Raw genomic sequence first — 10290 nt, forward strand, 5'->3', positions numbered from 1 at the left:
TAGTATGTATGCATATCTAAATTTTGGACTGGGCCTTCATCACATGGATCAATCTAACGATAATAATTGTAACTCCCGCGAAAAACTAAAGGGAATTTTTAAAAAATCTAGCTTTTATACTATTAATGTGTAAAAATATAAGAGTTATATTTTTTTTAAATTGTATGAGAAATTTATTAAAGAAAAAGTTAAAGTATGGAAAACACAATTAATAGCTAACTAAAATATGGAAATGTTACATTTTTTTTTTTATCATAGTTATGTTTTTTTTTTATTTTGAAGGTAATTTTATTTTTATTTTTTCCCATCATTTTTTTATTATTTTTTTTTCCTTACTTGTTTTTTCTTCCATTTTTTCCTTTTTCTTTTTTTTCTCTACCAATTTTTTCCTTCATCTTTTTTTTCTTTCCATTTTTTCATTCTTCTTTTTTTTTTTCATTTTTTATTTATTTATCTATTTTTTTCTTTCATTTGTATTGTTTTTTTTCCATATTTTTTCAGTTTTTTTTTTCATTCTATTTTTTTATTCAATTTTGTATTTATTATTTTCTCCTTCTATTTTTTTTTTCTTTTTTCACACATATGAGTTTTTTTTTCTTCTACCAATTTTTTCATTCATATTTTTTATTATTTTTCTTCTTCTTTTCATTCTTATTTATTCATCTATTTGTTTTCATTCATCATTTCTTTTGTTTTTTTTTTTCATTTTTGTACTTATTCTTTTCTCATTCTATTTCTTTTTTTTTTCACATATATATTTTAACATTATATAATTATTCTACTATTTTTTTATTTATTATATTTTGTTATTGTAATTTTTTTTATAGTTTTTTCCATTATATGGAAAAAAATTCAAATCAATTTTTTTAGTATTTTCTTTTTACTGTAACACTTATAGGAATACCAAAATTTGGAAAGAAAACTAATAAAAATATGAAAACTTGAATGGGTAATTGGTTACCTTCACATTCTTTGTGTGTTTATTTCTGAAGGTGACTGGTTACTTTCATGTTCTGGTATGTGTATATTTATGATTTCTTTATAGTAACTAGTTACTTGTGTTACTAAAATCATAGTTAATTCTTCTTCATTTTTTAATGAAGTATTCTTCCATTTTTTCCTTCAAATTTGGTGTTTCTTTTCATATTTAATATGAGTAACTCGTCACCCCTCTTAGGTAACTGGTTACCCCTCTTATGGCAGAAAGCTACTCATCTCAGGATAACTGGTTACTCCTCCTAGTGCATGTTATTTAACCTAGCTCTAGGATTTTTTTTAAGATCAATCAAGTAACTGGTTACCCTACCCAGGATTTGAAAGAAAAAAAACGTACAATCTTAAAAAAAAAACATGTTTATAATAAATAAATAATAATTTTAAAAACAATTCATATTACAAAAAAAAAATTTGCAAAACAACCAAAGAAAATTTTAATATAAAATTAATAATATAAAAACAATATAAAAAAACAAATAACCTAAAAAAAATAATAATCAAATTACAAACATAGCCTTCCAAATTTGATTAAGAGTAAAACTATGGCATAAACCAACTTTTATAAAAAAAATATGAAAAAATAAACCTATAAAAGTGAAATTTATTTTAAAAAAACCATAAATTAACTATTTTTAAAAAAAAAACATATTTTTGCATACTCTGTGAAATATCTCATATAAAATATAATGTCATATTTTTACACCCGAACCGTATATAATAATCGAACTCTCCAGCTCGAGTGTTGGGGAACCTCACCAATGAATTGCACGCACTGTACCGTACCAACGGTCACCTTCCCTTCATTCCTTGCAAAACCAAACCTCGCTCCCCCAAAAACCCTTCTTCTACCTCGGAATTTCACAAACCAATCTCTTAAAACCTCCCACCTACAGAAGAAGACAAGCTTTCGAATCCGGGTTTCGGCCACCGATAGTAGTGGAGGCGGGAACTGGGTCAACCGGTTGCCCACTGGAGCTTTGGCCGCCGATAAGGTTCTTCGACTGATTGCTGGCGCCACTTCTAGTCCCATTGGCCAGTACGTGTCCTCGCCTTTCACGGTTCTTCATTCTGTCGACCCCAGAATCAAATTGGTATGCTTCATTTTTCTTTCTGGGTGCCTTACGGTTTTGATTTTTGTTATAGTTTTTCAATTCGAATTGTTTGAGATGTGAGCTTTGATGTTGGATCATTTACCTTTATTAATTTAGCTCAAATTCATGGATCTTTTTTAATGGAATATATGAACAAAAATGGGTAGCTCGTATGAATGTTAGTAACATTTTTTTTTTCTTTTGGAATTTGTTTTCTCACTAATTAGGAATGTAGTAGGTTAAAAATACAATTCACTTGATTTATTAAGGTTGGTTTCGTTTATTTTTGTTTTTGTTACCAGTAAGAAAGTTAAGGACCATTTTATGTTCTAGTATCTCATTTTTGGTTTGAAGTTGCCAATTTGCACAATTTGTTGATAGAAATTTTTAGGGTATTTCTCAGACTTGAATAATTGTGTACTTCATAACTTCTCTGAAGATATTAGTTAATCTTTGGGTGAAAAAAGTGTCATTTATTCAAAGAGATGGCTTCAAGATGAAAAACACTTCGCAGGAGGAAATTTTATAGTTAATTCAAGTGCTGTACTTTTATTTAATTTACTAGATTTGATAAGTATTGGCTCTGCAGTTGGTAAATTGGCTTCACGCTTTTTAAACAATATACATTAAAGGAAAGTGATAAAAGAGATTATTAGTATATGACACAAGTACCAGTTCTGTAATGTTTTCTCTAGCTTTTGATATTTGAAGTTCTTGATGGTGCAGGTATGGCTTTTGGCCTTGGTTGTTTTACCAGCAAGGTCACATATAATACTACGACTGGGATTAGTAATCTTCTTGGCCCTTTTGTCGATATGGATTCTTCCAAGACAGGCGTCGATGGTAATTAACCCCTGTTTGGCTTCTGCAGCATTAATTTCCTGTTGTAACTGGTCTTTGGGTCTTTTTATTGATGTTACTAGGACTTTTGTTTGATTCAAATATAAATCTAACCACAATCACATCTCAGGTTGAGTAAATGCTAATAGATTAGCTTAGCTTGGATAAAGTATAGAATTGTCTTTTAAGCACAAATTAACAATTTCGTTTTTTCTTTGTTTCATCAACTTCTATAGGACCAACTGGCAAGAGTGTCCTTACTTTCTGGAATTTTGTTCATCATGTTGGGGCTGGGTTCAGATGGTGTACCATCCCTTGTCCAACTGCGAACCCCACCTTCTTCAGTGACAGGATTGCCAAATCTTCCTTCATCTTTAGTAGGTTATTCATATTCAATTATGAAGCTAGGACCATTAGATTTTACAAGGAAGGGCTTGTCTATAGCTAGTACGGCTGCCTGTTTAACCTTCACAGTAAGCTGCTTTCTTAACTTGGTCCAATCCTTTTCCTTCTCAGAAATAATCATATGTTTGGTTACCTTTGAAAATTTTATTCTGAAAACCATATCTCATATATCTTTGAAAGGTCTTTCAAAGCGCAAGCCTTTGCCTGACAACCACGACCCCCGAACAGCTTGCATTTGCCTTACGGTGGTTTATGTTCCCCTTGACTCATATTGGTGTTCCAGTAGCTGAAATTACTCTCACCCTTATGTTGTCGTTAAGGTTCATCAATCTAGTGTTTGACGAGGAAAGTGAAATTCTGTTCAGCTGTTTATGTATGATTTGTTTTGGACTACAAAGATATTTTGGTCTCTCTCTTTGATTGGAAGGAAAAGAACTATCATTTTTTTTTATATATCCTCTTGAAGAATTTGTCTATGTTGACAGGTACGGAATGTAGCATTGGGGATTATATCTCGTAGGATAAATTGGGAACAACTGACAATGTTGGAGTCCATTGATCGTAAGCATTAATGCATTCATTCATAAAGGGTTTTTTATTGTTATTTGTCTCCTTATTTAGTTTATGAAATCAAATCTTTTTATACTAGGATTTAGTTCTTCAAAGGAAGAATGTTCTTAATGCTGTCCATTGTGGCTCTCCATTTTACTTCTTGTTTTGAATTTGTTCTATCTTTACATACAGGTGATTACATGGTATATTATGTCGTATTTACACTATGGTTACCAAGTTCTAGTTCTCAGTATGCTCGGAATTGTATTCATATTTTCCATTGTTCTTACCATCTGATATTTTACTTTGCAGTATTCTTTGCCTACTTCCGTCAAATTTTCAAAAATATTTTTAACCATGCCGAGCAGATTTCACAGGTTTGCAATATCTATTGTGCATAATATTTGTTTTCGGCTGCCTCATGAATCTGTAGTTGTTCATTCAAACTTAAAAATGTCATTTACAGTCCTTTGTATTGATTTTTTGACAGGCAATGATTGTCAGAGGTTTTAGAGGAGACAGCAAGTCTCACACAATTTATAACTTATCGGAATCATCCTTTGGTAGAGCAGATATTATATCCTTGTTGTGCTTGGTTGGTGTGACTGCTGCTTGTGTTCTCTCAGATTATCTTCTTGTCTAACTAACATGAGGTACTATTTTATCATTATTAAATAAACAGTTATATTAGGGAATTCTGGCTTATTTCTATGTCTCACCTACTCAAAATTTGACTGGCAGTGTAAAAAACTTCAGTTACCATACACTTGCACGGGCTGTTGGATGAAGAGCTAACATGACATGATTAAGAATATGGGATCCATCAGCAATTAGGTTGGAAATGGCAACCTTGGTGGCGTCCATTAAGAATATATGAACCCATTAAGAATATATGAACGGTCGAATTTAGGACTTAGGAGACACATACTTCCATTCTTTGTCAATTGCGGTCATCTTTGGTCATCTATGAGTTCAAACGCATTATCAATTGTGGTTATCTGCAATGTCTAGATGCTGCCTTTGTTATGTTTAAAGAGTTTATTAAACCATGCTCTTGATTGCTTAGCTTTTGTGTTCATATCAATCCCAAAATTTTCGAATATTATCCGGGGTAATGTTATTTTGAACGAAACCAAACATAAAAGGGCACTTTCTTTTTTCCAAGGAAAATGAAACAAAAGAATGAAAATCTAAAATGCCTTGCAATTGTATAGCTCCAGTTTGTTGGGAGTCAAGGACCAAAAAAGAAAATCAACTACAACAAAATGCCTGTAGCCACTAGCCACTGCCCAGTGGATGAGATTTGGAGAACTGGGTATGTAGAAGAAATGTATTCCGCATCAAGCACTATATATATACAACATCTTGGTTTTGATAAGGGCAAGAATTATTACCAATGGTACATTTATGGTCTTCAGTTACATAACTAAGGTCCCCATGAAAAAGCAGAGTAGCTACATATGGAGTTAAAAGCTACAAAAAGTTATCTTTGGAGAGATATCTGACCTTATTCAATCAAGCACTTACCTTTGCCAACAAAGCTTTCTTCCACCCTCTCGCATAATCTCATAGGCAAGTTTGTGCTTTTCAAAAGAAGCTGCTCCAGCCTCTACGTATTTAGAGGCTGTTTCTCTTAAACTCCATACCATCAGAGCCTTGAGTTCTTGAGAGCTTCTTGCTGATTCGAAATCATGAAGAGTACCGTACTCGGCATTTCTTGTCCACCGATGTAAAATATAACGAGAGGGGATTTCTCTTACGTCCAGTATTTGGAAAACTCTCAAGATATGTCTGCACAGCACACCTTCAAATTCAAACATTTCGCAGCTGCAACTAACATTGAGATTGGATGCGCTAAAGGTGACTACACATTTCTCATTGTCATTCCCACCCTTACGCACCAAATATCTGCTAAGGGCTCCTTCTTCATAAATCTTGAACCCAAGATATCCATAAGATTGTAGAAGTTCTTTCTGAAATATCTTAAAAACAGAAAGTGTATAAAGCCTTCTACATTGTTCTTCTACTGGTTCTTTTGTCTGCAAGAGCACCTGCAAGTTATAAGAATTGAAATCCTCTTTTCTTTCTTCTTCACGACGTCGCTCAACACCTCTTTCATATCGCGAAACAAATTCTACTAGTGGTGTTTGAGCATTCAGAAACGTCCCGAAGAATGATTCAACATTATCATTCAGAGTAATGCCCGCAAAAAAGGTGCTGCGTAAGTATGCTGGGACCCAACTTTCTCGCTTTTCATACATTTCTTTCAGCCAAGCATTCTCTATCAAGCCAAATCTGCTTAAAAGCATAGTCCACGAGGCTTCAAATTCATCAACTGTCTCACTCTGGTAAATGCACTTTTCATATTCGTACCGTAAAGAGCCTTCCATCAAATTCAGATATTCCCTTTCCTTAGCCTTAAGTTGCCACAAGGAAAATCGGTGGTGGGTATTTGGAAATACTTTCTTGATAGAATGCTGGATCGCCTTGTCTTGATCAGCTATTATTGAAAGCGGATGGAGCCCTGATACTGCCCTCAGCCATGTTTGAAACAACCAGGTGAAAGCTTCCTCCGATTCATCAGCAATCAGGGCACAGGCAAGAAGCACTGGTTGCTTGTGGTGGTTAATTCCAATAAAAGTGGCAAATGGCACCAAATAGATACTTTTCCTATAAGAGGTATCAAGAATAATGGCATCACCAAACTGACTAGCAGAAAATCTTGACCTTCCATCAGCCCAGAAAATACTCATGCAACTGCCATTATCAACTTCTACTGCATAAAAGAAACTTGTATCTTCGGCTTGTCTGGTTTGAAAATACTCTAAAAGCACACGGTACCAATCACTTCCTATGTGATTTTCTCGACTTCTTTTGACAATGTTAGCAGTGCTTATGTTGAAAATGTCCTCATTTTCTAGTCCACCGCTCTCCTCCTCTAACAACCTTTTCGAAGCAGTAACACTTTTTTTATGAAGTTCCAGTTGAAGCTCAAGTTCATGATTATGGCCTTTCTGAAGCCGGTCCACTACCCATCTTCCAGATTCTAGTCTTTTAATTCTCATGAAAGCCCCACAGCCAAGTCTTGATGGATGCTGAAATCCTTCCTTCGAACACACAAACCGCCGAGATGTGATTGATCCATCAAGCTTCGAACGAAACAATTGACCAATCCGGATACTAAATCCTTTACTAGCTGCATATGCCTGATAAAATTGGTATGCTTCATTAGCCGAGTTGAACTCCAGACCAGAAAATGGTTCAACTTTGGATTGCAGTTCCTCTCCATCCCTCTTAAGGCGTTTGATATTGATAATTCCAGAGGGAGAAGGCCTCCCATCCTCAACTTCCTCAATCAACTTCGTTCTCGGCCTATGGGACACAGTAACTACCGACTTTGCAGCTAACGGAGTCTTCTGGAGCAATAGAGGAGGAGGAGGGCTTTCCCCAGCTAGTCCGAGATCATGATTGTGGTCCTTCAAGAAAAGGTCAACCACCCACTTTCCAGAATCACGCCTTTGCACTTTAATCAATGCTGGACATCCTGTCCGTGAATTGAGCTGAAATCCCTCCTTCGAGCACACAAATCTTCGAGAAGAAACAGTCCCGTTAGTTCGTGAGCGATACAGCTGACCAGTCCGAATCTTAAATCCCACACGCCTAGCATACAAATTGTAGAATTCTCTTGCCTCGTCTGCAGAATCAAACTCTAAACCCACATATGGTTCTAGTCTAGACTCCCCTTCATCCTCTATAACATCATTCATTGCAGGGACCATACCAACTGGATAGGCCTTCAACACCACTGTGTGCCCAAAACCTATGCCGTTAGGATCGTACCTGAACTGCGTCCACAGGGAAATTTCAGGTGAAAATCACTAGCAATATGACAACATTGGAAGCACATGTAGTGCTCCCCAAACTAAAATTTGCTGGTTCCACAAACACAACGCAATATATAGAAAGACCTTCAACATGCCAACTAAATGGTACCTTAGAATCCAAAAAGACGATGCATGTCTAACTTCACAGGCTTTAATTTATGAACTCTTTTTTGCTGAATTACTCGAGATATAAACTCAATAAAGATCCAAATGACAAACCCCAAACCCCAAAAAATTCATCATATTCGAGTTCCATTTTCCTATTTTCTTAGCAATCAAACAAAACATCCGAAAAAAACAAAAAAACAAACTAACAAATCAATAAAACAGAACAAAACCAGATCAACGTAAATCAAACCAGCCCATAAAATTTCTCAAAGTAAAACGCATCAAACACGGATTAACAACAGAAGGCACCGATCAAAGCAAAGAAATAAAAAAAACTTAGGGTTTGCTCGAATCGAAAGATTACCTTCTGAAATCCGTGAAGTGGCTGGAGCTCGGTTCCACGCCCATATCTAAGATAATTAAAACATCGAGATTGAGCTGATTTCGTTAAGCAGATGTAATTTAGAGGGTGGCATTGGATTTTTTTTTTGGCGCGAAAAAAAGGTATTTGTCAAGAAAGAAAATGAGAGAGAATCTGTGTAAACAGCTTTTGGGTTTTATAGATATAAATGAGTTAGTATAGTAGCAGTAGAAGAAGGAAAAGGGTTTGAAGTAATAGAAAGAATGAAATATTTTGGGGATTTGATTTTGGTTTTTGGGTTTTTGTCTTTCTATCTTCTTCTCTTCTAAAGTGTTGACCTAAATACCATATATCTCATCTCAATACTTCATCATTTTACTATATTTTATTCATTTTTGGCTGATCCATTACCTAATTCTCCTTATTTTAAATCATAATGTTCTTTAATTATCTAATCTTATATATTTTCTCAAAGAAATAATTAATGCTAAATAATAATAATAATAATAATATAATTATGTTATGGACATTGAAAGGGATTGAAATGTTCATATGAGTAGATCTGTTCTTTTTATTTAGTATGAGATTGATGTCGTTTTATGCTATTATATGGACCCACTTGATTTTGTACTACACTATACTATATACTTCTCCTTTCATCTTTGTGGTTCAAAATAATTCAATTTACTCTCCCTCATACATAATATTAAACTTATTTGATTTGTTTTTTTTAACAAAAAAAAATGGGAATATCATATTTTTTCAATGATAGGTTATAAAAGAAAAATTAGTAGAAAATTAATTTATGCATCTTTTTTGGTTTGCATGCTTCATGTCAAAAATTTGTCCATATTATGCATGCTTGAAAAGAAAAGAAAAAAGTCCTATTCTTTCTCTATTATAGAAGAGTACTCCCAATAGTTTCTCTACATTATTATTAAAAATACATCACTAAATTTTTCTTTTTTTCATCCAACTTTTAAATTACACTATATAATAATTTTTTCTTTATATTATTTAAATATTATAATTTTTAATCTTTTTTATTCATTTCAAATATGAAATAATAATAATAAATCAAGAAGGAGAAATGGGAAATAAGAGAGATATTATTGAATCATATTTGAATGATTGATAGTAACTTCTAAAAATATAGAAAATACCATAGCATAAGAAAAAAAATGTCAAATAGAGTATTTCTTGGATTAATTTTTTTTAACTCTCTTTTTTTTATATTTTGAAGTTATATCTATTATACATCACTCCCTCATGCATAACAATTGCTCACTCACATATAAGACAAAATTGCCTCTTAGTAGACATGGGTAACAATAATATTTTCCTCCATCAAAACAAAATTAAAATTAGTTCTTAAAGGTTTTATTAAGTTTGCACCATTGTTTAGGTTTTTGCTCTTTAGTGTTTAAGTAAGGGTAAATATCTTATATTGGAAATGTATATGCATTATATGTCTTATATTGACAAAATCTAAAATGTGGACTCTTGCCGTATTTTTCACTGTATTAATTTCTTAAATATCATTTGATCATTTGATGGCTTCTAAATGTGTTGTGGATGGTACCTTGATGATAATTTAATATTTATCTAAGAATATTCTTTTTTCGTCACAAAATATTTGTCATTAATATGAGCTAAGTGTATGGTATTAAATAGAGCTAGGACAATTTGTCAAAAAAAAAAAAAAAATAGAGCTAGGACAAGATCAAAAGATAGTAGTACTCTGATATACTGTAGAAGAGTAAAAATTAAATAGCATATAGACTAAGAAAAAACCAATATTACTATACTATTCATACTTAAATTTTACCATTGCCACCCTTAACTTCCTTCATTATCCATAATTTAATGTTAAAACAAAATACATGAAATCATAATCAAAAGTAGCCTTCCAAATGCTTCTCACTCAATACGCATTTATATATGGGAAATTTGAGAAATGATGCATTAAATGAGGTCCTATAACAAAATTATTCTAGTCACTCTATACATGTCATATTAGTCCTATTATTTTCCTTAGTTCCCAAAATACCCC

The 10290-nt window shown here is 33.1% G+C and overlaps 2 protein-coding genes across 3 annotated transcripts; one reads left to right on the forward strand and one right to left on the reverse strand.

The window, feature by feature from the left end:
• Window positions 1–1709: 1709 nt before the first annotated feature.
• LOC133819298 (protein ABCI12, chloroplastic) lies at window positions 1710–4986 on the forward strand. Its single transcript, XM_062252498.1, has 8 exons — window positions 1710–2087; window positions 2814–2930; window positions 3164–3400; window positions 3513–3675; window positions 3816–3893; window positions 4197–4261; window positions 4375–4537; window positions 4626–4986. Exons 1-7 carry the CDS (start codon window positions 1755–1757, stop codon window positions 4525–4527), a joined length of 1146 nt encoding a protein of 381 aa, XP_062108482.1. The 5' UTR covers window positions 1710–1754; the 3' UTR covers window positions 4528–4537; window positions 4626–4986.
• Window positions 4987–5067: 81 nt separating this feature from the next.
• LOC133819297 (protein FAR1-RELATED SEQUENCE 7-like) lies at window positions 5068–8596 on the reverse strand. 2 transcript variants are annotated; one of them, XM_062252496.1, is made up of 2 exons: window positions 8241–8596; window positions 5068–7724 (listed from the first exon to the last, which is right to left on the reverse strand). In XM_062252496.1, exons 1-2 carry the CDS (start codon window positions 8282–8284, stop codon window positions 5408–5410), a joined length of 2361 nt encoding a protein of 786 aa, XP_062108480.1. In that variant the 5' UTR covers window positions 8285–8596; the 3' UTR covers window positions 5068–5407. The 2 variants fall into 2 exon arrangements, with proteins under 2 accessions (XP_062108480.1, XP_062108481.1); XM_062252497.1 differs by having other exon boundaries at window positions 5068–7729; window positions 8241–8595.
• Window positions 8597–10290: the final 1694 nt, after the last annotated feature.

This window comes from Humulus lupulus, chromosome 2, assembly GCF_963169125.1.
Source record: "Humulus lupulus chromosome 2, drHumLupu1.1, whole genome shotgun sequence".
Taxonomy (NCBI): domain Eukaryota; kingdom Viridiplantae; phylum Streptophyta; class Magnoliopsida; order Rosales; family Cannabaceae; genus Humulus; species Humulus lupulus.